This window comes from Leuresthes tenuis, unplaced genomic scaffold (genome assembly GCF_036924035.1).
Source record: "Leuresthes tenuis unplaced genomic scaffold, fLeuTen1.0.hap1 SCAF_5, whole genome shotgun sequence".
NCBI classification, from domain to species: Eukaryota; Metazoa; Chordata; class Actinopteri; order Atheriniformes; family Atherinopsidae; genus Leuresthes; species Leuresthes tenuis.
The window spans coordinates 32,034,677-32,062,449 of record NW_027325359.1 but is presented as its reverse complement, the minus strand read 5'-3'; the positions used below and the strand labels follow the sequence as shown (position 1 = coordinate 32,062,449).

The 27,773-nt window shown below is 41.7% G+C and overlaps 2 protein-coding genes across 2 annotated transcripts; both read right to left on the bottom strand.

The window, feature by feature from the left end:
- Positions 1–121: 121 nt before the first annotated feature.
- LOC140307693 (myosin heavy chain, fast skeletal muscle-like) lies at positions 122–10,394 on the bottom strand. Its single transcript, XM_072386676.1, has 40 exons — positions 10,352–10,394; positions 9,843–10,064; positions 9,624–9,767; positions 9,370–9,526; positions 9,250–9,277; positions 9,061–9,169; positions 8,881–8,973; positions 8,737–8,800; positions 8,552–8,650; positions 8,358–8,461; positions 8,096–8,234; positions 7,854–7,972; positions 7,462–7,611; positions 7,205–7,375; positions 6,796–7,099; positions 6,598–6,662; positions 6,415–6,502; positions 6,198–6,315; positions 5,987–6,110; positions 5,617–5,757; positions 5,277–5,528; positions 4,945–5,187; positions 4,685–4,861; positions 4,459–4,604; positions 4,279–4,369; positions 3,803–4,192; positions 3,573–3,699; positions 3,361–3,479; positions 3,083–3,279; positions 2,681–2,864; positions 2,418–2,583; positions 2,209–2,333; positions 1,792–2,100; positions 1,505–1,708; positions 1,299–1,424; positions 1,046–1,216; positions 840–944; positions 646–741; positions 410–541; positions 122–222 (listed from the first exon to the last, which is right to left on the bottom strand). The coding sequence occupies exons 2-40, from the start codon at positions 10,047–10,049 to the stop codon at positions 202–204; spliced, it is 5,805 nt and encodes a 1,934-aa protein (XP_072242777.1). The 5' UTR covers positions 10,050–10,064; positions 10,352–10,394; the 3' UTR covers positions 122–201.
- A 6,301-nt stretch (positions 10,395–16,695) lies between these two features.
- On the bottom strand, positions 16,696–27,207 carry LOC140307691 (myosin heavy chain, fast skeletal muscle-like). The gene is made up of 41 exons (XM_072386674.1): positions 27,190–27,207; positions 26,916–26,959; positions 26,422–26,643; positions 26,203–26,346; positions 25,949–26,105; positions 25,829–25,856; positions 25,640–25,748; positions 25,460–25,552; positions 25,316–25,379; positions 25,131–25,229; positions 24,937–25,040; positions 24,677–24,815; positions 24,437–24,555; positions 24,045–24,194; positions 23,788–23,958; positions 23,379–23,682; positions 23,181–23,245; positions 22,998–23,085; positions 22,781–22,898; positions 22,570–22,693; positions 22,198–22,338; positions 21,858–22,109; positions 21,526–21,768; positions 21,266–21,442; positions 21,040–21,185; positions 20,860–20,950; positions 20,384–20,773; positions 20,154–20,280; positions 19,942–20,060; positions 19,664–19,860; positions 19,261–19,444; positions 18,998–19,163; positions 18,784–18,908; positions 18,367–18,675; positions 18,080–18,283; positions 17,874–17,999; positions 17,621–17,791; positions 17,414–17,518; positions 17,220–17,315; positions 16,984–17,115; positions 16,696–16,796 (listed from the first exon to the last, which is right to left on the bottom strand). Exons 3-41 carry the CDS (start codon positions 26,626–26,628, stop codon positions 16,776–16,778), a joined length of 5,805 nt encoding a protein of 1,934 aa, XP_072242775.1. The 5' UTR covers positions 26,629–26,643; positions 26,916–26,959; positions 27,190–27,207; the 3' UTR covers positions 16,696–16,775.
- Positions 27,208–27,773: the final 566 nt, after the last annotated feature.

Here is a 27,773-nt window from a genome sequence, read left to right as displayed (position 1 = left end):
TTTCTGATCAGAGCCCTGAAGTAGAGCAGGTAATTGCCTTTTCTTTATTGTTATAAATTCATGAATTTATTGCTATTATTCATGAATGGAAAAGAAAAATATAGTAATATAGACAGCAGTGTAAGAGCAGCAATATTCTTTATTGTTTCAGAATGAATGACATCATATTATATGATACAACGTAATGAAACACAATGTACTTTACTCAGCAGAGTCCTTTCCCTGTAAAAACAAAGAAAAAGAAATGGATCAGTGATGTTTGACTGTGACATTGTTTTAGATTTAAGTTTGATCAGATCAAACCGTACATCAATTAAACAGGACACAAACAGTTTTTAAACAAAGCCTAAACACTGAATTCTATCTGCTTTAACAAACTTACACGTTCATTAAAGTGAAATATATTTACCTTGCCAGAGTCACGGCTCTTTGCCCTCAGCTTGTTGACCTGAGACTCTGAAATGTCAGCACGCTCCTCTGCCTCCTCCAGCTCATGCTGGATCTTCCTGCACTTGGACAGATGAACATTGGCCTGCTCCTCCTGGAATACATGACAGAATAAAATGCTTAACGTTGTAGAGGAATTGAAGACCGACAACATATGCGATACATCCAGTAGTCGTATGAAACAACTTTTTTCCTTACCGCCTCCTCAGCCTGCCTCTTATAGGCCTTCACTTTGAGCTGCAACTTGTCAACCAGATCCTGCAGCCTGGCAACGTTTTTCTTGTCCTCCTCAGTCTGTAATAGAAAATGTGAATTTGAATGTTTCATTTTTGTAAAGACAAGGATGGTATTAGAATAATATATAGTGTTTGTGTCAGTGTTAATGTGGTTACCTGATAGGTGAGCTCCTTCACTCTCCTCTCATATTTGCGGACACCCTTAACAGCATCAACACCACGTCTCTGCTCAGCCTCAACCTCTGCCTCCAGCTCACGAACCTTCAGAAAATAAAAAAAAAATGTGTGAATTAGTTTCTGGGAGTTTTTGTATGTTTTTTATAGATTTGTTCCACCTCAGAATCTCAACATAATCCTCTTACCCGAGACTCAAGTTTCTGGAGCTGCTTCTTGCCACCCTTCATGGCCAGGTTCTCAGCCTCATCCAGACGGTGCTGCAGGTCCTTAACGGCAACCTCGAGGTTCTTCTTCATCCTCTCCAGGTGAGCACTAGTGTCCTGCTCCTTCTTTAACTCCTCAGCCATCATAGCAGCCTAGAAAAGATAACATTTAAGGATGAGATGTTTTCAAAGTTTAATAGCAGTTTAAGGGAAAACAAATTGAATTTAAACTTACATCAGTGATAGCCTTCTTGGCCTTGTCCTCGGCATTTCTTGCTTCCTGAACACTGTCATCCACTTCACCCTGGACCTGAACCAGGTCAGACTCAAGCTTCTTCTTGGTGTTCAGAAGGCTTGTGTTCTAAAAGATCAGATTTAGACAAATTATTTTTTGAATGGTTTAGAGTTGTGAAATTTCAGAGAAGTTGTCAGATTATTCACCTGAGAGTGCAGGAGTCCAACACGCTCGCTGGCGTCCACCAGTTCCTGCTCAGCGACTTTGCGGCTCCTCTCTGTCTGTTCCAGAGCAGCTCTGAGTTCCTCAATTTCAGCCACCATCAGACCGTTCCTGCGCTCCACCATAGCAGCTTGTTCCTTAATGTCGTCCTGGGCTCTGACAGCATCATCAAGGTGCAGTTGAGCATCCTGGAAAAAAACAACAACACTTAAGTCACAAACATACCACAAGGTCGTCTGGGTCCCTGCCACGGCTCTGTGTCTGACAATACCTTGAGCTGTGCCTGCACATTCCTCAGCTGTTTCTGGGACTCAGCAGCCTGGCGATTGGCATGGCTCAGCTGAATCTCCATCTCATTCAGGTCTCCCTCCATCTTCTTCTTGATCCTCAGGGCATCGTTCCTGCTCCTGACCTCAGCATCCAGAGTGCTCTGCATGGAGTCAATCACCCTCTGGCTGTTCCTCTTGATCTGCTCCATCTCCTCATCTTTTTCTGCAAGCTTCCTGTCCACCTCACCCTTAATCTGGTTGAGCTCCAGCTGGACACGCAGGATCTTAGACTCCTCGTGCTCCAGAGTTCCCTAACGATATCAAAAACAAAAGTATTTACTCTGTCCACAAACATTTTACAGAGGGTGTTTTCATAACTGGACGTTTCTTTTCAGAGGAACTCGCACGAAAAAATTTACCTCAGCCTCCTCAAGAGCTGTCTGAATCTCAGACTTCTCTGTCTCCACCTGCTTCTTGGACTTCTCCAGTTCATGGATGCTCTTGCCAGTCTCACCAATCTGTTCAGTCAGATCGGAGATCTCCTCTGCAAAGTTTGAATAGTTTTTAATCTTTACATGTAAAAGCAAAAAATAACACCATGAGCAGACACAATCTGGTCAGAACTCACGTTGCAGGTTCTTGTTTTCACGCTTCATTGTCTCCAGCTGATCCAGGGCTTCCTCATAGGAGTTCTTCACCTTGAACAGTTCAGTGCTCATACTACGAGCCTCTTTCTGAGCTCCCTCAAGCTCTGCCTGACCCTCCTCATACTTCTGCTTCCACTCTGCCAACACCTAGATAAAAACAATTTGTACACTTGAGTTATTTAATGATACATGGAAAATGAATTCATGGGTTTACGTCTTTATCGCCCAAGGCCATAGATGCTACCTTGTCAAAGTTCCTCTGCTTTTTGTCAAGATTGGCAGCAAGCCCATTGGCTCTCTCCACATCAATCATGAGGTCCTCCACTTCACTCTGGAGCCTCTGTTTGGTCTTCTCCAGGGAAGCACACTTAGAGTTCACAGCCTCAATCTGTTCCTCAGCCTCCTGAAGACGCTGGGCCAGCTTTTTCCTTGAATGAAAAAAAGAGAGATTGATCTTTGAGTGGATATACGTATCAGTTAGTTTATTAAAGATTAAAATGAACACATAAAAAAAAAGTTCTGTTTTTTTTTTAATGTGATGCTCTAATTCACAAATTTGAAAAAGTGTATAGATTTGATAAAAGCATACTGATGCTAGCAAGAGGTTTTAAACTAAAAGCTATTGTTTGATTTGAGAGTTACTCACTTGGATTCCTCAAGTTCCTCAGTGCGCTGGATAGCATCAGTTTCATATTTAGTTCTCCACTGAGCCACCTCACTGTTGGCCTTGGACATACCACGCTGAAGCTCAGCCTTGGCCTCCTGCTCCTCCTCAAACTGCTCCCTCAGCAGATCACAGTCATGGCGGGCTGATTGCAGTCCATGGGCAAGAGCATTCTTAGCCTGGTTGAAACATGAAAATTAATTAATAAAATTTCTAAATGACAAACAAGTGAGAGCAGTACACACTTAAATGTGTCTTACCTTGACCTCCTCCTCAACCTGCCTCTTCAGCTCCTCAATCTGCTGTACGAAGGCCTGTTTGCCTCTAGTCAGCTGAGAGACGAGGGCCTCTTTCTCCTCAATCTGGCGGCTGAACTCACCTTGTGTGAAAATGGTCACCAGAGATTAGTTTGTGTACATTTTCGTGGTCATACACTGACGCTGTCTGCAGTGAAATTCTGTCTTGTGCGTACCATTTTCTGTGAGGAGACGGGCTTTCTGTCCACCCAAGTCATTGATCTGATGAACATTCTCATCATTCTTGGTCTTAATTTCGCTAAGTTGGTCCTCCAGAGTACGGCACATCTTTTCAAGATTACCCTAATGTGGAGGACAGAAATGGAATCAGTAAGAGTTTACCTAAACTAAGACATGTTTTGATTTATTTGATTTAATACAAAGTACAAATGAATGCATTGTGTACCTTTGCTTTAGCAACGGCCTCCATGTTGCTGGAGAGGTCATCAATCTCCATCTTGTATTCACTCTTTTCTTTCTCAAGCTTCTGCTTGACACGCTGCAGGTTGTCGATCTGCTCTCCCAGCTCAGCAACGCTGTCAGCCTGCTTCTTGCGCAGAGCTGCAGCAGTGGCTTCATGCTGCAGAGTAGACTCCTCAAGGTCACGACGGAGCTTCTGGAACTCAGCTTCACGCTTCTTGTTCATCTCAATCTGAGCTGCAGTGGCACCACCGGCCTCCTCCAACCTCTCACTGATCTCCTCGAGTTCTCTGGACAGGTCGGCCCTCTGCTTCTCAACCTTGGCACGAGCAGCACGCTCAGCCTCGATCTCCTCCTCCAGCTCCTCAATACGGGCCTGTTGGATGTGGATATGTTGTCCTTCAGTAATCTTTGAACTTTGAATATAGACTACTGTGTGATTCAACACAATCAATCAGTCACCTGAAGCTCCTTGATCTTCTTCTGAAGCTGAGCGCCCAATGACTGCTCATCCTCAATCTTGCTGAGGAGCTGGCTGATTTCAAAGTCCTTCCTATGAAAATATGAATGTGCTTTGTGAGAATTCATGCATGTCTAGAACCCCACTGGAGTTTGAAAAAAAAAAAAAGGATCTGCTCTTACTTCTTAATTTTCTCATCAGACTGCTGCTTGTCATTCTCCAGATCCATGACGGATTCCTGTGCCAGTTTCAGATCACCTTCCAGCTTTCTCTTGGCTCTCTCAAGGTCCATGCGAAGCTTTTTCTCTTGCTCCAGAGAACCCTCAAGCTGAAAATTAATGTGGGATTGTTGTTATCAGGTTCGATAAGAATCTTGTTTTGCCAATCCAGGTAACTTTCTAAACTTACATCATCAACTTGCTGCTCAAGCTTGGTCTTGGCTTTGGTCAGAGTGTTGACTTTGTCTTCCTCAGCCTGCAGGTCATCCAGAGTCTGCTGATGAGCCTCCTGAAGGGCTTTCTTCTCCTTTGTGAGTTTAGCAATGCTCTCATCCTGAGAGGCCATCTCCTCAGTCAGGTTCTTCACCTACATGCCCAAGAAAGATGTTGTTATCACTTGATAGCACTCTGTTCTACCTGATCTGCACAAACAGTTAAAAATGTCCAAACCTTGTTCTCAGTGGCATGTTTCTCCTTTTCCACTTTGGCCAAGGTAAGCTCCAGGTCATCAATATCCTTTTTGAGCTCAGAGCATTCATCCTCCAGCTTTCTCTTCTTGGCAGTAAGCTCAGCATTGATTTCCTCTTCATCCTCCAGTCTCTCACCTGTCTCTTTGAGTTTGGCCTCCAACTGAATCTTGCTCTTGATAAGTCCCTCACATCTCTCCTCAGCATCTGACAGATTCTCTGATTCCTAGTTTACGTTTGAAAAAGTAGATTTGCACATTAACATTCCACAAACACAATAAAAAAAAGTACAGCTCCTGATTGATTTCTACTCACAGATGCCACTTGCAGCTGCAGATCGTTCTTCTCCTGCAGAAGAGACACCATCTTCTCCTCCAGTTCCTTCTTCTTGGCCAAGGCAGCAGCCAAGTCGTTTGTCATCTTCTCATAGTTCTCTTTCATATTTTGCAGCTCCTTCTCAGTCTCAGCGCTCTTCAGGAGAGGCTTGATCTTGTAGTACACCTTCATCCATGGCCAGTGTTTCACATTCATGAATGAGCGCACGTTGTACTGGATGGTATAGATGGCCTCCCTGTGGACACAAAGTTTCTGTTATAGACAAATGGACTTGATCATTTCAACCATGACTGTATGTTCATAGTTTTCTGTTTTCCACATGCCTCCTCTCCATCATCTTGACAAACTCCCTCCTCATGAGGTAAGCACGGGCGAGAGCCTGAGTCATTGTGACCAAAGTTGCCAGCTTTTCATCTCTCATCTCCTCAAGGGTACCCAGCAGACCAGCCTTGAAGAACACCTGAACAAACAAAGCATTGAAACATCTTATGTCTGCTATAAATACGAAACAACAAAAAGACTCAGAACTGTCCCTCCTGTTTCCCTTCTAACTTTTCAGTAAAATAAACTGATGCTAAAAGATAAAAAAAGGGATTTTGACATATTATTCTTTGTAACAAAATATCTATTGAAAAACTTATCATGTCAGTAAGTACACTAAAGCCAATGGATTTATTAATCGCGCTTACCTTGGTGTGTCCGAATCTGTACTCGTCATGATTGACATCAATTGATCCAAGCAGCTTCTCTGAGGCCTTCTTGTTGTCAATGAACTGGCCCTCAGGGATGACGCTGGCATTCAATACCTTGTATCTTTTATGAGAGAGTTGATGGTCTCGGTTATCATTTTATTTTTATGGATTTTCAAGAACAGGAGTGTAATAAACATAGAAATTGTACCTCTGCTTGAAGTCACCATAGAGGATTCTGCTGGGGAAACCTTTCCTGCAGATTCTGATACCCTCCAGCACACCGTTACACCTGAGCTGGTGGATGACCAGGAAGTTCTCCATCAGACCTGGAGAATAAGATTTTCTCAGTAAGGGTAAGTATCAAAAACAAAATTAAATTAATCCAACCAGTACACACCGACAATAAAAGAATATATCTTTCATACCTGGAGTCTTGGACTCATTGGGAATCAGGCAGCGCACAAAGTGAGGATGGGTGCTCCTCAAGTTTGTCATCAGCTTGCCCAAGTTCTCCTGTTGTATGTACAAAGCAGGGAATTTTTCTCATCAAATCAAAGAAAAATGGATGTGAGCATCAAAAGACTTTTAATGTATTTTTCAAACCTTACCCTGAACTGTGAAGACACAGTCTGCATAGAGCCACCCTTCTTCTTGCCTCCCTTCTTGCCAGCCTCTGTATTTCAGAATGTGATATCAATTAGAAGCTTTGTGTTAGAATATGAGACTTCAAATTTACATTAAACACACACAAAAATATAAAGTAAGTAGAATCTTCCAGGTGAAGTTTACGTTATCAAAAATCATACCCTCAGGGGGAGGAGGAGGATAGATAAGAGCCAGCAGTTTGCATGAGGACTTCTGGTACAGCCCCACGACAGACTCGTTCAGTGGGTCCTTGTTCTTGTCCAGCCAACCAGTGATGTTGTAATCCACAGTACCAGCATAGTGCACCAGGGAGAAGTGGGCCTCAGCCTTGCCCTTTGCAGGCTTTGGCTTCTCAAAGGCTTTGTTCTTGCCAAGATGCTGGTCATACAGCTTGTTCTTGAAGGAAGTGTCAGTAGCCTTGGGGAACATGCACTCCTCTTCAAGGATGGAGAAGATGCCCATGGGCTTGATTAAAGGAGAAAGAGATAAGGTGTGTCATGAATCAACAGTACCCCTCTGTCACGCTCTAGCAATACCTTCACAATATAGAATTATGAGCTTAAAGTATACCTTTTCAATCAGCTCAATGCAGGCAGCCAAGTCCATACCAAAGTCAATGAACTCCCAGACAATACCCTCCTTCTTGTACTCCTCTTGCTCCAGGACAAACATGGTGTGGTTGAAGAACTGCTGCAGTTTCTCATTGGTGAAGTTGATGCACAGCTGCTCCAAGGTGTTGAACTATGAATGGACAAATCATTCATTTTAGTTAGAAAACCCACTGTCATGAAAAGTATTGGATGTTGAATAAGAGGAATTAAGCCTACATCAAAGATTTCAAAGCCAGCAATGTCCAGGACACCAATGAAATGGTTCCTTTGCTGCTTAGTGTCCAACATCTGGTTGATACGGATGACCATCCACAAGAACATCCTCTCATAGATTGACTTGGCCAGGGCAGTGACAGAGTTCATCACCTAAAGTAAAACAAGACCATGACTTGATGAATGCCGGCCAACTGTTTTGTAAACAGATAGATCTCCAAATCTGCTTCCAGGCTTGTGAGATTCACAACATATGTAGTTTATATTAAAAACAGCATCTCTGAAAACTGACATTCCTGTTATCTACTAAAGTTGAATGTTTTATCCATATGGAAGTAGCATCAGTAACATTTGACTAAATAATGGCATTATTGACATGAGTTGCTCCCGTTTACCTGAGGCACTGTCTGTCCCTTGGTGACAAACTCATTTCCGACCTTCACTCTGGGATAGCACAGAGCCTTCAGCATGTCAGCGGAGTTCAGACCCAACAAGTAAGCAACCTTGTCGGCCTCTAAAAACATTTTATAGTAAACATTTATAGTAAGTGCATACAGAATGACACAGTGATTGTCTGTTATGAACATATACTAATGTGGTTGCAAATATTCAGAGCAGATATCCCACATGTACTCACCTTCATTGCCATCTGGCTCAGCCTGTTCCTCACGCTGCTTCTGCTTGAACTTCATGTTACCATGGTGAAGAACAGCACCAGTCATCCTGTAGATGCTTAACTTCTCTTCATTAGTGAAGCCCAGGATATCAATGGCATTCTGTTGAAAAGAATGATCCGTGTGAAATATAATAATTTCAGGACATGGTCCTAAAAAGGCAATTACAATGCACCAGTCAACTTCCACAATATAACTGATGCTTGAATGAAGAAGATCACTCACATCAGTGGCTTCCAGCTCAACTTTGTCATCAATGCTGGCCACAGTGATCTGACCCATGCTGCACATGGGGAAGTCATAGGGGTTGGTTGAGATGAGTGCCAGATCTAACAATCAAAAAGGGTGAAATGGTCAACACGTTGTTTTATAGGATGACTGAGATTCCATTTGACACGGCAAAAACTCAGTCTGCTTACCAATCAGCTCAGGTTTGTGGGCTGTCATCATCTGGTAGAAGATGTGGTAGCCTCTCTCATCAGGAAGCTGGAATGTCACTCTAGACTTCTCCAGCAGATCTGTAAATGTTGATCATTAGTCTCATGTTTTGCTTCTTTAAGACTGTGTTAAATAGATTCAGCTTCATTATTACATGACTACTTACATGTCTCAATATCAGCACTGGCCAGTTTGCCGGTTGTGCCGAAATGAATTCTGATGAATTTACCCTGTTTGGAACAAAGGAATCGTTAAAAGTCCATCCACATGGGAAATGTTTAGCAACATGGAGAAACAATTTCATACTTACGAAACGTGAAGAGTTGTCATTCCTCACAGTTTTGGCATTACCATAAGCCTCCAGCAGGGGATTGGCTGCAATGATCTGATCCTCCAGTGACCCCTATAATCCAGTTTTAAAGAAATTACATCAGAAAAAGATTTTCATCTGCAAGTATTCTGTATTTTCAGGAATGTTGTCATAACACACCTTGAAATTGGTTGGTTCCTTCTTCTTACTATCTCCGCCAACAGAGATGGTGGCAAAGTACTGGATGACACGTTTCGTGTTCACAGTCTTTCCAGCACCAGATTCTCCTCTGGGTATAGACACAGACTTGTTAGTATTTGATCAGGATATTCAGTTAATATGAATAAAGTCAACGAATGTGAGACTTACGTGATCAGGACAGACTGGTTTTCCCTGTCTGTTAAAATGAGAAATGGAGATATTCACTATGCATGTCAGCCAAAACCACCAAATTCTGTATGAACAAATTCTTTCATGTTCAGGACATACCAGTGAGCATGAACTGATAAGCGTTGTCAGAGACAGAGAAGATGTGGGGTGGAGCCTCCATACGCTTCTTGCCTCTGTAGGCAGAGACAACTTCAGAATCGTACACTGGGAGCCACTTGTAGGGGTTCACAGTTGCACAAAACAACCCAGAGTAGGTCTGAAAGAAATAATAGACATTTTAAGTTAATAGTGTTTAAGATTCAACTATAGTGACTCTCAATGTTTCTGTTTGTTCTTTAGTGAGTTCATCTTACGTAGATCATCCATGCTGCATAACGCTCTTTGAGATTATACAGCACAGAGGCTTCATTGAGATGGGTCATCATGGCCATGTCCTCAATTTTGTCAAACTTGGGAGGGTTCATTGGGGAGATGTCAGCTTCTTTAACTGTCCTCTCCTACAACAGGAAATCCGTCACAGTTAGAAGGGATCACGATTAACTCCCAGTTGAATGTGACTTTACTGTACCAACCTCATCGTTGATCAAGACTTTGACGGTGACTTTGTCACCTTCTCTCTTGGTGATCGTTGCCTTCAAGTACAGCTCTTTGGCATCAGCCACATAGCAGGCGCTTTTGGCGTCAAATGGTGCAGTTTGAGCCTCAATCCTCTCCTTCTCTGGCTTACGAAGGTAAATGGCAGCTTTGCCATATAAGGCCATCTCCGCGTCCGTACTCATGGTGGTAGCGTATGTCTGTATCAAGTCACATAACAACAGTCCAAGAAGTTTCTTACTCACAGAAGTGTTCTGTTGCTGTCATTGACCAGAAGCTATGGGCTTGTTCTTTAACTGTACAGTTAACTGATCTGCAGTACGCAATGTCTTATTAGAATTAGCATTCAGCTTAGGTAATGAGCTTGTGGTTCCTACTTTATATGCCTTTATATTTTTTATAATTTGGAAATTGGAGATGTACACATTTGGCCCCTGATTAAATACACATATCTATGGATTAAAAATAAAAAAGCTCTATTACACACCTTACCTTTTCCTTATGTAAGAAGAATGTTTTTGCTCCACCACCCTGTTAAAAAAACATATTTTAGTCAGCAAAATAAACAACCAAAAATTAACTGTTAAAACTGTAACTGTTCTTACTTTATATAAAAATCGCAAGAAATGTTTTTGTTTCAAGTTATGTGAAAAATAGGATGCATTAAATTCAAGTATGTCTAACACTTGATACTCTTAATTTATCAAACTAGGAAGACATGTAAATGCTATTCGTCTTAATAGTTGTGAACCTCACCACAAGCAGTAACTTCACTGGTCTTCTACCACACTATGAGGCTTCTCTTCTACTCCTTATAAATGATCTACTTTGCTTACAGGGCAAATAATGATGCAGGCGAACTGGCCAAGTAAGGTAGCAATGACAACTGATTTATGAGACTAAATTTAGAAAAATCCATGCAATGTAAATAGCTTATAAACTCAGGGTTTCACATTTCAGGAGGCAAATAAAATGATAGCATCAAGCAGGATGCTACGGTGTAGCCAACATGTAATGATATAAACACCTTTGAAATAAATCCAATGAATGTTACTTATGTACTCTGACTTCTTAGAATTAAATTCTCCTACATCAGTACTGTTATTCTGAATCAGTTCAGTTCACTATTACAATTTGATAAAACAGCCAATATGAGCCAGGAAAATACCTTTGGTAATTCTTAGCTGTTCTATTTACTTTAGTAAATTAAACTGTGTGACATTATCAGTCTCTCACATGGTTGTGGAGGAATCTTGGCCCACTCTTCTTTCCAAAATTGCTTCAGCTCATTGAGGTTTGCAGCATTGGTTTCTGCACAGCTCTCTTCACAGCATTTCAGTCAGGCTGAGGTCTGGACTCTGACTGGACCATTGACACCTTGATTCTTTTCTTTTTCACACATTCTGCTGTAGATCTGCTGCTGTGTTTGGGATCATTGTCCTGTTGATGAGCCAGTTTCAGCCCAGCTTTAGCTGTGGGACAGATGGCCTCACATTTGACTCTAGAATACTTTGGTATCCAGAGGAGTTCATGGTGGACTCAATGACTGCAAGGTGCCCAGGTCCTGTGGCTGCTGAACAAGCCCAGATCATCAGCCCTCCACCACCGTGCTTGACAGCTGGTATGAGGTGTTTGTGCTGATATGCTGTGTTTGGTTTTCTCCAAACGTGCTGCTGTGCATTAAGACCAAACATCTCAACTTTGGTCTGGTCTGTCCAAAGGACATTGTTACAGAAGTCTTGTGCTTTGTTCAGATGCAGCTTTGCAAACCTAAGCTGTGCTGCCATGTTCTTTTTAGAGAGAAGAGGCTTTCTCCTACAACCCTTCCAAACAAGCCATACTTGTTCAGTCTTTTTCTAATTGTGCTGTCATGAACTTTAACCTTTAACATGCTAACTGAGGCCTGTAGAGTCTGAGATGTAGCTCTGGGCTTTTTCAAAGTTTCTCTGAGCATTGCACGGTCGGATCTTGGGGTTCCACAGAGAGGGGCCTGATAACTGAAGGCTCTGCCTCCCATTCTACTTTTAGAAACTCTGGGAACCACAAGGAAACCTGCAGTCTGAGAGCAAAGTTCTCTGTTGGGAAAATATCCAACTATGAGCTCTTTGAGATATGATGGAGCTCGGTCATTAAGAGCTTTATATGTGAGGAGAAGAATCTTAAATTCTATTCTGAATTTAACTGGGAGCAAATGAAGAGAAGCTAAAACTGGAGAAATATGATCTCTCCTGTTAGTTCTAATCAGAACTCTGGCTGCAGCATTTTGGATCAGCTGGAGGATTTTCAGAGAATTTGTGGGCCAGCCCAATAATAAAGAATTACAGTACTCCACTCTTGAATTAACAAATGCATGGAGCAGTTTTTCTACATCACTCTGAGACAGGTTGTGTCTAAATTTTGACTATATTACAAAGGTGAAAGAAGACAGTCCTAGAAACCTGTTTTATATGTGAGTCAAAGGACAGGTTCTGGTCAGAAATAACTCCAGCGAGGAACGCTGTTGTACAAGAAACCAAGGTAATGCCATCTTGAGTAACTGTATAACTAGACAGTTTCGTCCTGAAGTGCTCAGGTCCAAAGACAAAAACTTAAGTTTTGTCTGAATTTATAAGCAGATAATTCAGTTATCCAGGTCTGTATATCTTTGACACATGCTTGTAGTCCACCAGTTTGGAACGGTATTATGTAGGATTTTAAAGATAAAGTTAAATGATTATTATGAATAAATACATTACTTTACATTAAATCAAGTGTGATTTGAGTCAAAAAGCAGCCAGTTGTCACGCTCTGGCCTTTTTGATCTGGTTCTGATAAAACTACATTTTCTGGTGAGTCATGGCACTGGCTCGGTTCCTGCTGAGGAGGAGCCGTTCTGTGGGGATGGCAGCGTGGCACAACACTTTTCCATAGGTCTTTAGCAATGATCATCATTAGCTGGTACGACATGTCTTTATTCTATTTATCTTAGAAACATATAATCAGCGTGGCTAGTTAATCAGTAATAACAAGCCATCTAAATCAACCTCTCCTCTCCTCATTGTGCCCCTGCAGCAGTGGCACAGGATCAGCTACCGCCTAAAAACGAAACCAAAACAATGTCCCTCTTCCCAAGGTTTCGTTTTCAGATAATAAAGACTCTGGCTGCAGTGTGATGCAGTCTGCGACACGAGTTGTTGGTCAGTCATTATTTTACGTCTGTCGATTCTTTTAATGGGCTGCTTACAAGTGACGCAGATGGTCGTTACCTTAAACGACCTTAGAAAAGTTATTTTAGGACGCGGTGTCGGAGAGCAGGTGACAAAGCGCGCAGTCAGCCCGAAGAGATTAAAAGCTTAATGTCTTCATATCTATTAGAAAACCTGAAGTAAGACATGTAAGTGCGAATCTGCATGAACAGGCATTAAACGCTGCTCTGACGACCAAATATAGTTTCAACGCACATAATTTAACGAGTCAAAAGGACAAATACATGTACCCTGTGTAATATCTGAAACACTGAAACCCTTCACCAAGAAAAATATAAACTTATTAAACTAGTATTTTGTTAAAGTTGCAAGGAAGTCAGTCGATGCACGTGTTTCATTCTTTTTTCATTAATTTCATTAGTTATGACAAAAAAGATGCCATTTGCCAGATGTTCAGTGAACGATTGAGGAGCATGGCTGCTTCCTGCTTCTTTAGTTAAATTTATTCTGCTTAACTCTACTTTGCAAAGTGTCCCTCTCTTTGTAATGATCTCTGACTTTGTTTTGTATTTTATTTTGGATTATTTATTCGAATAAATAAACATTAGTGGTCATTACAAATTTTAAAGGGTTCCTTATTTGTGAAATGATTCTCTTCATTGTGATAAGACTTCTTTTTTCATATGTTTGTTTTTGTGTGTCAGCTGATGGAGTCTGACCATGGATGAGGAGGTTGACCCTGATGATGGAAATGTGAACTCCATCTTGGCTCAGGAATCCCAAGAACTGTCCCATATCCTTCGGAGTCAGTCGCCCTCAGTCATAACGTATCTCTGCAAAATGATGCCCGGTGAAACTGGGTGGCACAATCAGCAAGCCTCCACCAGCCCTACAGCAGCATCAGGAACAGACCATATTGAAGCCATGTTGGAGTACTACAAGAAGGCAAATGCTACAGATTGCCGCAACTTCCTTCAGACTGTTTGTGTCCTTTGTGAAAACCTCCCCATGCGTCTGGAGTCGAGGCTCATATCAGTGACTGGATATGCCGACAGTGAGTACGAAATAATGCTGTGAATGTTGACAAGCAATGCTGATCTTCGACCAAAAGGTTTCTTTTTTCATGTAACAGCAAAAATTTCACAGTAACTTGCAATTGATTATGGTTCATTTTAATTCTATACACATATCTCAGGGTTTGGCAAAACAGAGAAATAACTGCAAAACACTGAAAAAATATGACATCTTTGCACTATAAAGGGCATAAAGATGGCAGCAGAGGGGAGAGTCATCCACAAAAAGAAGAGCAAAGTGGAGACGCTGAAGGAAGCAGAGACATAAGAAGTGATGGTACAAATGGCAGAGCAAAGTCATCTTCTGCATCAGTCCAAGTCCCCACCACCCGTACCCAGGTCTACCTCGCTGTTGTGGCTGCATTTCTCAGGCGTTACCCTGAGCAAGAAAGAAGAAATGATAGGCCAAAGACCACAGCGTTTCCTCAACAAGACTCAAAACTAAATTAGAAGGTATTGCCAAATGTTCACTGTCCATTTTCTCGTGGCTGTCTTGATCATGATAAATTCTTCATCATCACAGATTTCTTTTGTCCTGCATATTTTGAACGTATGAATTATACAAGGCTGAAGGAAAAAGTACGCTCCCACCTTAATCAATTCAGCTGTGTGCTCAGAAAGCAGGCCTTCTCTCATTTCACTAACGGTATGACAGTCATCACAATCCCAACTATGTTTACAGAGTTTAAGTTTCTGCTCTGTCTACATATGAGAAATACTTTTTTCTCTTTACAGGGATGATATTGTTTGTAAAGCTGGCTGTTTACACTCTACTTTATCATCATAATTGGCTTCCATTCAAGCATAAGTTATTCAAGAAAAATCATTAGCATTATTGTTGTTGTTGTTATTTTTGTTATCATCTTTTTTTGTTCTTTTCCTCTGCAGCTCTGAGGCTGTGGAACATCCTCCCCAACCATCTGAGGGCCCCACAGACTGCAGAGGCTTTTAAACGTGACGTAAAAACTCATTTTGTTAAGAAAGCTTACTGCTAAAATATCTTTTATATAGCACTTTGATCCAGAAGTTAGCACTTTGAGATTTTTAAATATAAAGTGCAATACCATAAAATGTATTATTATTATTTTATTTCACATCTGTCTTGCAGTTATTTCAGGATTTGTCAATTAGTAATGACGAACAGCTGCCAATACAAAGTCATTTGGATGAGGCGTTCTCACTAGGAGATATTCTGAGTTATGAAATTATCTGGAGCTCAGTGTACCTTGTTGGAAAGTTGAAAATGCCACATCACATTTCTTCTAAAAGGTTAGCAGCTATTTGATGTGGAAACTTGGATAGTACTTTATTCATTTAATAAGATAATGGAAAAAGCATTAACTTAAAACATTTTGGCTCCACCCTACAGACTGAAAGAGGGCCACACATCATTTGAAGGTGTTTTTTAATGCCACTTTCTTTTAATATTATACTTTTTTTGATAATACACACTAATGCATGTGAAGATAATTAAAACATAGAATATTGTTAATACTAATCTTCTCATAGCATGTTTTCATTGCTCTTTTTTTTTCTGTGTTAAAGTTCTTGGAATTCAAGTAGCAGCAAGTAAATCCAATCAGACAGATGCCGTTTTGCTCATAAAATGATTAAGTGTTGAATGGCTGCATTCCTGCTTATATGTGTTTAGTGTGGTGGACTGCAGGAAATGTATACATAATAAAAGCACGATTCTGGAGAATCACGAATTGTTTATTGTGAATAAACAACCTTACTCTGAAAATCCCTGCATCTATGTCCTGCCGGTCCGTGACACACTGGCTAGAAAGGACGCAGCAGGGTCCAAACGTCTCGCCCATGGACAAAAGGTTTTTGCCAGATATGGACCCAGCAGTCTTCGAGGCTCTTGACTTTGTCAAATGCTTGGCTGAGGTGGCCGACAGTTTTGACCGGTAGAGGGTGTCCGGTGACTTCCTGGAGGTGTTCCGGTGGGGGCTAGTTCCGGAAATCCCAGCACTCCAGGAAGCCTGGGAGGCGGCGAGAAAAGTCCATTACGCAGCTGCAGTGGACGTCTGCGTCACGGACTCGGCCGTGGTATCGGCCGCGCTCCACCAGACTTTCACCTCTCCTTTTGCCTCCCCAGTGTCTTCTCCTGTGTTGCCGTCTGATTGTCTTCCCTGATTCCAAAGTGTTTCCACCTGTTCCCCATGGTCCTTCATATATTCAAATAGTATAGCAGGTAATTGATTAAAGATAATTAATTGTCTTTTCTTTATTGTTATATGTTTTTTTTAAGTTAAGATCGTTGCCACACATTTCCTCTTTGCCTTGCTTTTGCCATATTGCCAGTTCCATTACTTATCTGGACCAGTTTCTTAGCTGTAGATGCCACATTTATCTCAGTAAATTGTTTTACAATTTTCAAATCAATGTGTTGAAATCCTTATGATGTGTTCCTCTAATATTTGGTGTTTCTCCAAACAAACTAATCTGTATTTCTGACCAACAATTATGTGGTCATGTAACCTAAAATGTTACTGAATTATTTTGACTCGAGTCTGGGCTATTATTCATGAATGGAAAAGAAAAATATAGTAATATAGACAGCAGTGTAAGAGCAGCAATATTCTTTATTGTTTCAGAATGAATGACATCATATTATATGATACAACGTAATGAAACACAATGTACTTTACTCAGCAGAGTCCTTTCCCTGTAAAAACAAAGAAAAAGAAATGGATCAGTGATGTTTGACTGTGACATTGTTTTAGATTTAAGTTTGATCAGATCAAACCGTACATCAATTAAACAGGACACAAACAGTTTTTAAACAAAGCCTAAACACTGAATTCTATCTGCTTTAACAAACTTACACGTTCATTAAAGTGAAATATATTTACCTTGCCAGAGTCACGGCTCTTTGCCCTCAGCTTGTTGACCTGAGACTCTGAAATGTCAGCACGCTCCTCTGCCTCCTCCAGCTCATGCTGGATCTTCCTGCACTTGGACAGATGAACATTGGCCTGCTCCTCCTGGAATACATGACAGAATAAAATGCTTAACGTTGTAGAGGAATTGAAGACCGACAACATATGCGATACATCCAGTAGTCGTATGAAACAACTTTTTTCCTTACCGCCTCCTCAGCCTGCCTCTTATAGGCCTTCACTTTGAGCTGCAACTTGTCAACCAGATCCTGCAGCCTGGCAACGTTTTTCTTGTCCTCCTCAGTCTGTAATAGAAAATGTGAATTTGAATGTTTCATTTTTGTAAAGACAAGGATGGTATTAGAATAATATATAGTGTTTGTGTCAGTGTTAATGTGGTTACCTGATAGGTGAGCTCCTTCACTCTCCTCTCATATTTGCGGACACCCTTAACAGCATCAACACCACGTCTCTGCTCAGCCTCAACCTCTGCCTCCAGCTCACGAACCTTCAGAAAATAAAAAAAAAATGTGTGAATTAGTTTCTGGGAGTTTTTGTATGTTTTTTATAGATTTGTTCCACCTCAGAAATCTCAACATAATCCTCTTACCCGAGACTCAAGTTTCTGGAGCTGCTTCTTGCCACCCTTCATGGCCAGGTTCTCAGCCTCATCCAGACGGTGCTGCAGGTCCTTAACGGCAACCTCGAGGTTCTTCTTCATCCTCTCCAGGTGAGCACTAGTGTCCTGCTCCTTCTTTAACTCCTCAGCCATCATAGCAGCCTAGAAAAGATAACATTTAAGGATGAAATGTTTTCAAAGTTTAATAGCAGTTTAAGGGAAAACAAATTGAATTTAAACTCACATCAGTGATAGCCTTCTTGGCCTTGTCCTCGGCATTTCTTGCTTCCTGAACACTGTCATCCACTTCACCCTGGACCTGAACCAGGTCAGACTCAAGCTTCTTCTTGGTGTTCAGAAGACTTGTGTTCTAAAAGATCAGATTTAGACAAATTATTTTTTGAATGGTTTAGAGTTGTGAAATTTCAGAGAAGTTGTCAGATTATTCACCTGAGAGTGCAGGAGTCCAACACGCTCGCTGGCGTCCACCAGTTCCTGCTCAGCGACTTTGCGGCTCCTCTCTGTCTGTTCCAGAGCAGCTCTGAGTTCCTCAATTTCAGCCACCATCAGACCGTTCCTGCGCTCCACCATAGCAGCTTGTTCCTTAATGTCGTCCTGGGCTCTGACAGCATCATCAAGGTGCAGTTGAGCATCCTGGAAAAAAACAACAACACTTAAGTCACAAACATACCACAAGGTCGTCTGGGTCCCTGCCACGGCTCTGTGTCTGACAATACCTTGAGCTGTGCCTGCACATTCCTCAGCTGTTTCTGGGACTCAGCAGCCTGGCGATTGGCATGGCTCAGCTGAATCTCCATCTCATTCAGGTCTCCCTCCATCTTCTTCTTGATCCTCAGGGCATCGTTCCTGCTCCTGACCTCAGCATCCAGAGTGCTCTGCATGGAGTCAGTCACCCTCTGGCTGTTCCTCTTGATCTGCTCCATCTCCTCATCTTTTTCTGCAAGCTTCCTGTCCACCTCACCCTTAATCTGGTTGAGCTCCAGCTGGACACGCAGGATCTTAGACTCCTCGTGCTCCAGAGTTCCCTAACGATATCAAAAACAAAAGTATTTACTCTGTCCACAAACATTTTACAGAGGGTGTTTTCATAACTGGACGTTTCTTTTCAGAGGAACTCGCACGAAAAAATTTACCTCAGCCTCCTCAAGAGCTGTCTGAATCTCAGACTTCTCTGTCTCCACCTGCTTCTTGGACTTCTCCAGTTCATGGATGCTCTTGCCAGTCTCACCAATCTGTTCAGTCAGATCGGAGATCTCCTCTGCAAAGACATGTTTGAATAATTTTTAATCTGTACATGTAAAAGCAAAAAATAACACCATGAGCAGACACAATCTGGTCAGAACTCACGTTGCAGGTTCTTGTTTTCACGCTTCATTGTCTCCAGCTGATCCAGGGCTTCCTCATAGGAGTTCTTCACCTTGAACAGTTCAGTGCTCATAGTACGAGCCTCTTTCTGAGCTCCCTCAAGCTCTGCCTGACCCTCCTCATACTTCTGCTTCCACTCTGCCAACACCTAGATAAAAACAATTTGTACGCTTGAGTTATTTAATGATACATGGAAAATGAATTCATGGGTTTACGTCTTTATCGCCCAAGGCCATAGATGCTACCTTGTCAAAGTTCCTCTGCTTTTTGTCAAGATTGGAAGCAAGCCCATTGGCTCTCTCCACATCAATCATGAGGTCCTCCACTTCACTCTGGAGCCTCTGTTTGGTCTTCTCCAGGGAAGCACACTTAGAGTTCACAGCCTCAATCTGTTCCTCAGCCTCCTGAAGACGCTGGGCCAGCTTTTTCCTTGAATGAAAAAAAGAGAGATTGATCTTTGAGTGGATATACGTATCAGTTAGTTTATTAAAAATTAAAATGAACACATAAAAAAAAAGTTCTGTTTTTTTTTTTAATGTGATGCTCTAATTCACAAATTTGAAAAAGTGTATAGATTTGATAAAAGCATACTGATGCTAGCAAGAGGTTTTAAACTAAAAGCTATTGTTTGATTTGAGAGTTACTCACTTGGATTCCTCAAGTTCCTCAGTGCGCTGGATAGCATCAGTTTCATATTTAGTTCTCCACTGAGCCACCTCACTGTTGGCCTTGGACATACCACGCTGAAGCTCAGCCTTGGCCTCCTGCTCCTCCTCAAACTGCTCCCTCAGCAGATCACAGTCATGGCGGGCTGATTGCAGTCCATGGGCAAGAGCATTCTTAGCCTGGTTGAAACATGAAAATTAATTAATAAAATTTCTAAATGACAAACAAGTGAGAGCAGTACACACTTAAATGTGTCTTACCTTGACCTCCTCCTCAACCTGCCTCTTCAGCTCCTCAATCTGCTGTACGAAGGCCTGTTTGCCTCTAGTCAGCTGAGAGACGAGGGCCTCTTTCTCCTCAACCTGGCGGCTGAACTCACCTTGTGTGAAAATGGTCACCAGAGATTAGTTTGTGTACATTTTCGTGGTCATACACTGACGCTGTCTGCAGTGAAATTCTGTCTTGTGCGTACCATTTTCTGTGAGGAGACGAGCTTTCTGTCCACCCAAGTCATTGATCTGATGAACATTCTCATCATTCTTGGTCTTAATTTCGCTAAGTTGGTCCTCCAGAGTACGGCACAGCTTTTCAAGATTACCCTAATGTGGAGGACAGAAATGGAATCAGTAAGAGTTTACCTAAACTAAGACATGTCTTGATTTATTTGATTTAATACAAAGTACAAATGAATGCATTGTGTACCTTTGCTTTAGCAACGGCCTCCATGTTGCTGGAGAGGTCATCAATCTCCATCTTGTATTCACTCTTTTCTTTCTCAAGCTTCTGCTTGACACGCTGCAGGTTGTCGATCTGCTCTCCCAGCTCAGCAACGCTGTCAGCCTGCTTCTTGCGCAGAGCTGCAGCAGTGGCTTCATGCTGCAGAGTAGACTCCTCAAGGTCACGACGGAGCTTCTGGAACTCAGCTTCACGCTTCTTGTTCATCTCAATCTGAGCTGCAGTGGCACCACCGGCCTCCTCCAACCTCTCACTGATCTCCTCGAGTTCTCTGGACAGGTCAGCCCTCTGCTTCTCAACCTTGGCACGAGCAGCACGCTCAGCCTCGATCTCCTCCTCCAGCTCCTCAATACGGGCCTGTTGGATGTGGATATGTTGTCCTTCAGTAATCTTTGAACTTTGAATATAGACTACTGTGTGATTCAACACAATCGATCAGTCACCTGAAGCTCCTTGATCTTCTTCTGAAGCTGAGCGCCCAATGACTGCTCATCCTCAATCTTGCTGAGGAGCTGGCTGATTTCAAAGTCCTTCCTATGAAAATATGAATGTGCTTTGTGAGAATTCATGCATGTCTAGAACCCCACTGGAGTTTGAAAAAAAAAAAAAGGATCTGCTCTTACTTCTTAATTTTCTCATCAGACTGCTGCTTGTCATTCTCCAGATCCATGACGGATTCCTGTGCCAGTTTCAGATCACCTTCCAGCTTTCTCTTGGCTCTCTCAAGGTCCATGCGAAGCTTTTTCTCTTGCTCCAGAGAACCCTCAAGCTGAAAATTAATGTGGGATTGTTGTTATCAGGTTCGATAAGAATCTTGTTTTGCCAATCCAGGTAACTTTCTAAACTTACATCATCAACTTGCTGCTCAAGCTTGGTCTTGGCTTTGGTCAGAGTGTTGACTTTGTCTTCCTCAGCCTGCAGGTCATCCAGAGTCTGCTGATGAGCCTCCTGAAGGGCTTTCTTCTCCTTTGTGAGTTTAGCAATGCTCTCATCCTGAGAGGCCATCTCCTCAGTCAGGTTCTTCACCTACATGCCCAAGAAAGATGTTGTTATCACTTGATAGCACTCTGTTCTACCTGATCTGCACAAACAGTTAAAAATGTCCAAACCTTGTTCTCAGTGGCATGTTTCTCCTTTTCCACTTTGGCCAAGGTAAGCTCCAGGTCATCAATATCCTTTTTGAGCTCAGAGCATTCATCCTCCAGCTTTCTCTTCTTGGCAGTAAGCTCAGCATTGATTTCCTCTTCATCCTCCAGTCTCTCAGCTGTCTCTTTGAGTTTGGCCTCCAACTGAATCTTGCTCTTGATAAGTCCCTCACATCTCTCCTCAGCATCTGACAGATTCTCTGATTCCTAGTTTACGTTTGAAAAAGTAGATTTGCACATTAACATTCCACAAACACAATAAAAAAAAGTACAGCTCCTGATTGATTTCTACTCACAGATGCCACTTGCAGCTGCAGATCATTCTTCTCCTGCAGAAGAGACACCATCTTCTCCTCCAGTTCCTTCTTCTTGGCCAAGGCAGTAGCCAAGTCGTTTGTCATCTTCTCATAGTTCTCCTTCATATTTTGCAGCTCCTTCTCAGTCTCAGCGCTCTTCAGGAGAGGCTTGATCTTGTAGTACACCTTCATCCATGGCCAGTGTTTCACATTCATGAATGAGCGCACGTTGTACTGGATGGTATAGATGGCCTCCCTGTGGACACAAAGTTTCTGTTATAGACAAATGGACTTGATCATTTCAACCATGACTGTATGTTCATAGTTTTCTGTTTTCCACATGCCTCCTCTCCATCATCTTGACAAACTCCCTCCTCATGAGGTAAGCACGGGCGAGAGCCTGAGTCATTGTGACCAAAGTTGCCAGCTTTTCATCTCTCATCTCCTCAAGGGTACCCAGCAGACCAGCCTTGAAGAACACCTGAACAAACAAAGCATTGAAACATCTTATGTCTGCTATATATACTAAACAACAAAAAGACTCAGAACTGTCCCTCCTGTTCCCCTTCTAACTTTTCAGTAAAATAGACTGATGCTAAAAGATAAAAAAAAAGGGATTTTGACATATTATTCTTTGTAACAAAATATCTATTGAAAAACTTATCATGTCAGTAAGTACACTAAAGCCAATGGATTTATTAATCGCGCTTACCTTGGTGTGTCCGAATCTGTACTCGTCATGATTGACATCAATTGATCCAAGCAGCTTCTCTGAGGCCTTCTTGTTGTCAATGAACTGGCCCTCAGGGATGACGCTGGCATTCAATACCTTGTATCTTTTATGAGAGAGTTGATGGTCTCGGTTATCATTTTATTTTTATGGATTTTCAAGAACAGGAGTGTAATAAACATAGAAATTGTACCTCTGCTTGAAGTCACCATAGAGGATTCTGCTGGGGAAACCTTTCCTGCAGATTCTGATACCCTCCAGCACACCGTTACACCTGAGCTGGTGGATGACCAGGAAGTTCTCCATCAGACCTGGAGAATAAGATTTTCTCAGTAAGGGTAAGTATCAAAAACAAAATTAAATGAATCCAACCAGTACACACCGACGATAAAAGAATATATCTTTCATACCTGGAGTCTTGGACTCATTGGGAATCAGGCAGCGCACAAAGTGAGGATGGGTGCTCCTCAAGTTTGTCATCAGCTTGCCCAAGTTCTCCTGTTGTATGTACAAAGCAGGGAATTTTTCTCATCAAATCAAAGAAAAATGGATGTGAGCATCAAAAGACTTTTAATGTAATTTTCAAACCTTACCCTGAACTGTGAAGACACAGTCTGCATAGAGCCACCCTTCTTCTTGCCTCCCTTCTTGCCAGCCTCTGTATTTCAGAATGTGATATCAATTAGAAGCTTTGTGTTAGAATATGAGACTTCAAATTTACATTAAACACACACAAAAATATAAAGTAAGTAGAATCTTCCATGTGAAGTTTACGTTATCAAAAATCATACCCTCAGGGGGAGGAGGAGGATAGATAAGAGCCAGCAGTTTGCATGAGGACTTCTGGTACAGCCCCACGACAGACTCGTTCAGTGGGTCCTTGTTCTTGTCCAGCCAACCAGTGATGTTGTAATCTACAGTACCAGCATAGTGCACCAGGGAGAAGTGGGCCTCAGCCTTGCCCTTTGCAGGCTTTGGCTTCTCAAAGGCTTTGGTCTTGCCAAGATGCTGGTCATACAGCTTGTTCTTGAAGGAAGTGTCAGTAGCCTTGGGGAACATGCACTCCTCTTCAAGGATGGAGAAGATGCCCATGGGCTTGATTAAAGGAGAAAGAGATAAGGTGTCTCATGAATCAACAGTACCCCTCTGTCACGCTCTAGCAATACCTTCACAATATAGAATTATGAGCTTAAAGTATACCTTTTCAATCAGCTCAATGCAGGCAGCCAAGTCCATACCAAAGTCAATGAACTCCCAGACAATACCCTCCTTCTTGTACTCCTCTTGCTCCAGGACAAACATGGTGTGGTTGAAGAACTGCTGCAGTTTCTCATTGGTGAAGTTGATGCACAGCTGCTCCAAGGTGTTGAACTATGAATGGACAAATCATTCATTTTAGTTAGAAAACCCACTGTCATGAAAAGTATTGGATGTTGAATTAGAGGAATTAGGCCTACATCAAAGATTTCAAAGCCAGCAATGTCCAGGACACCAATGAAATGGTTCCTTTGCTGCTTAGTGTCCAACATCTGGTTGATACGGACGACCATCCACAAGAACATCCTCTCATAGATTGACTTGGCCAGGGCAGTGACAGAGTTCATCACCTAAAGTAAAACAAGACCATGACTTGATGAATGCCGGCCAACTGTTTTGTAAACAGATAGATCTCCAAATCTGCTTCCAGGCTTGTGAGATTCACAACATATGTAGTTTATATTAAAAACAGCATCTCTGAAAACTGACATTCCTGTTATCTACTAAAGTTGAATGTTTTATCCATATGGAAGTAGCATCAGTAACATTTTACTAAATAATGGCATTATTGACATGAGTTGCTCCCGTTTACCTGAGGCACTGTCTGTCCCTTGGTGACAAACTCATTTCCGACCTTCACTCTGGGATAGCACAGAGCCTTCAGCATGTCAGCGGAGTTCAGACTCAACAAGTAAGCAACCTTGTCGGCCTCTAAAAACATTTTATAGTAAACATTTATAGTAAGTGCATACAGAATGACACAGTGATTGTCTGTTATGAACATATACTAATGTGGTCAAATATTCAGAGCAGATATCCCACATGTACTCACCTTCATTGCCATCTGGCTCAGCCTGTTCCTCACGCTGCTTCTGCTTGAACTTCATGTTACCATGGTGAAGAACAGCACCAGTCATCTTGTAGATGCTTAACTTCTCTTCATTAGTGAAGCCCAGGATATCAATGGCATTCTGTTAAAGAATGATCCACGTAAAATATAATCATTTCAGGACATGGTCCTAAAAAGGCAATTACAATGCACCAGTCAACTTCCACAATATAACTGATGCTTGAATGAAGAAGATCACTCACATCAGTGGCTTCCAGCTCAACTTTGTCATCAATGCTGGCCACAGTGATTTGACCCATGCTGCACATGGGGAAGTCATAGGGGTTGGTTGAGATGAGTGCCAGATCTAACAATCAAAAAGGGTGAAATGGTCAACACGTTGTTTTATAGGATGACTGAGATTCCATTTGACACGGCAAAAACTCAGTCTGCTTACCGATCAGCTCAGGTTTGTGGGCTGTCATCATCTGGTAGAAGATGTGGTAGCCTCTCTCATCAGGAAGCTGGAATGTCACTCTAGACTTCTCCAGCAGATCTGTAAATGTTGATCATTAGTCTCATGTTTTGCTCCTTTAAGACTGTGTTAAATAGCTTCAGCTTCATTATTACATGACTACTTACATGTCTCAATATCAGCACTGGCCAGTTTGCCGGTTGTGCCGAAATGAATTCTGATGAATTTACCCTGTTTGGAACAAAGGAATCGTTAAAAGTCCATCCACATGGGAAATGTTTAGCAACATGGAGAAACAATTTCATACTTACGAAACGTGAAGAGTTGTCATTCCTCACAGTTTTGGCATTACCATAAGCCTCCAGCAGGGGATTGGCTGCAATGATCTGATCCTCCAGTGACCCCTATAATCCAGTTTTAAAGAAATTACATCAGAAAAAGATTTTCATCTGCAAGTATTCTGTATTTTCAGGAATGTTGTCATAACACACCTTGAAATTGGTTTGTTCCTTCTTCTTACTATCTCCGCCAACAGAGATGGTGGCAAAGTACTGGATGACACGTTTCGTGTTCACAGTCTTTCCAGCACCAGATTCTCCTCTGGGTATAGACACAGACTTGTTAGTATTTGATCAGGATATTCAGTTAATATGAATAAAGTCAACGAATGTGAGACTTACGTGATCAGGACAGACTGGTTTTCCCTGTCTGTTAAAATGAGAAATGGAGATATTCACTATGCATGTCAGCCAAAACCACCAAATTCTGTATGAACAAATTCTTTCATGTTCAGGACATACCAGTGAGCATGAACTGATAAGCGTTGTCAGAGACAGAAAAGATGTGGGGTGGAGCCTCCATACGCTTCTTGCCTCTGTAGGCATTGACAACTTCAGAATCATACACTGGGAGCCACTTGTAGGGGTTCACAGTTGCACAGAACAACCCAGAGTAGGTCTGAAAGAAATAATAGACATTTTAAGTTAATAGTGTTTAAGATTCAACTATAGTGACTCTCAATGTTTCTGTTTGCTCTTTAGTGAGTTCATCTTACGTAGATCATCCATGCTGCATAACGCTCTTTGAGATTATACAGCACAGAGGCTTCATTGAGATGGGTCATCATGGCCATGTCCTCAATTTTGTCAAACTTGGGAGGGTTCATTGGGGAGATGTCAGCTTCTTTAACTGTCCTCTCCTACAACAGGAAATCCGTCACAGTTAGAAGGGATCACGATTAACTCCCAGTTGAATGTGACTTTACTGTACCAACCTCATCGTTGATCAAAACTTTGACGGTGACTTTGTCACCTTCTCTCTTGGTGATCGTTGCCTTCAAGTACAGCTCTTTGACATCAGCCACATAGCAGGCGCTTTTGGCGTCAAATGGTGCACTTTGAGCCTCAATCCTCTCCCTCTCTGGCTTACGAAGGTAAATGGCAGCTTTGCCATATAAGGCCATCTCCGCGTCCGTACTCATGGTGGTAGCGTATGTCTGTATCAAGTCACATAACAACAGTCCAAGAAGTTTCTTACTCACAGAAGTGTTCTGTTGCTGTCATTGACCAGAAGCTATGGGCTTGTTCTTTAACTGTACAGTTAACTGATCTGCAGTACGCAATGTCTTATTAGAATTAGCATTCAGCTTGTGGTTCCTACTTTATATGCCTTTTTTTTCGTAATTTGGAAATAGGAGATGTACACATTGGGCCCCTGATTAAATACACATATCTATGGATTAAAAATAAAAAAAGCTCTATTACACACCTTACCTTTTCCTTATGTAAGAAGAATGTTTTTGCTCCACCACCCTGTTAAAAAAACACGTTTTAATCAGCAAAATAAACAACCAAAAATTAACTGTTAAAATGTAACTGTGCTTACTTTATATAAAAACTGCAAGAAATATAGATTTTTTTGTTTTAAGTTATGTGAAAAATAGGATGCATTAAATTCAAGTATGTCTAACACTTGATACTCTTAATTTATCAAACTAGGAAGACATGTAAATGCTATTTGTCTTAATAGTTGTGAACCTCACCACAAGCAGTAACTTCACTGGTCTTCTACCACACTATGAGGCTTCTCCTCTACTCCTTATATACAATCTACTTTGCTTACAGGGCAAATAATGAGGCAGGCGAACTGGCCAAATAAGGTTGCAATGACGGCTGATTTTTGAGACTAAATTTAGAAAAATCCATGCAATCTAAATAGCTAATAAACTCAGGGTTTCACATTTCAGGAGGCAAATAAAATGATAGCATCAAGCAGGATGCTACGGTGTAGCCAACATGTAATGATATAAACACCTTTGAAATAAATCCAATGAATGTTACTTGTGTACTCTGACTTCTTAGAATTAAATTCTCCTACATCAGCACTGATATTCTGAATCAGTTCAGTTCACTATTACAATTTGATGAAACAGCCAATATGAGCCAAGAAAATACCTTTGGTAATTCTTAGCCGTTCTATTTACTTTATTAAAATAGCCAAAGTTCTGAGGCACTGATACAGCCAAAGAGTTTTTTCTTTTTTTATATTTTTTTAAAGTTTAATCTCTAAGAATTAAGTGATTATTTGAACCATTTTATAATCCTCTAAATATTTAGGCTGCATGTT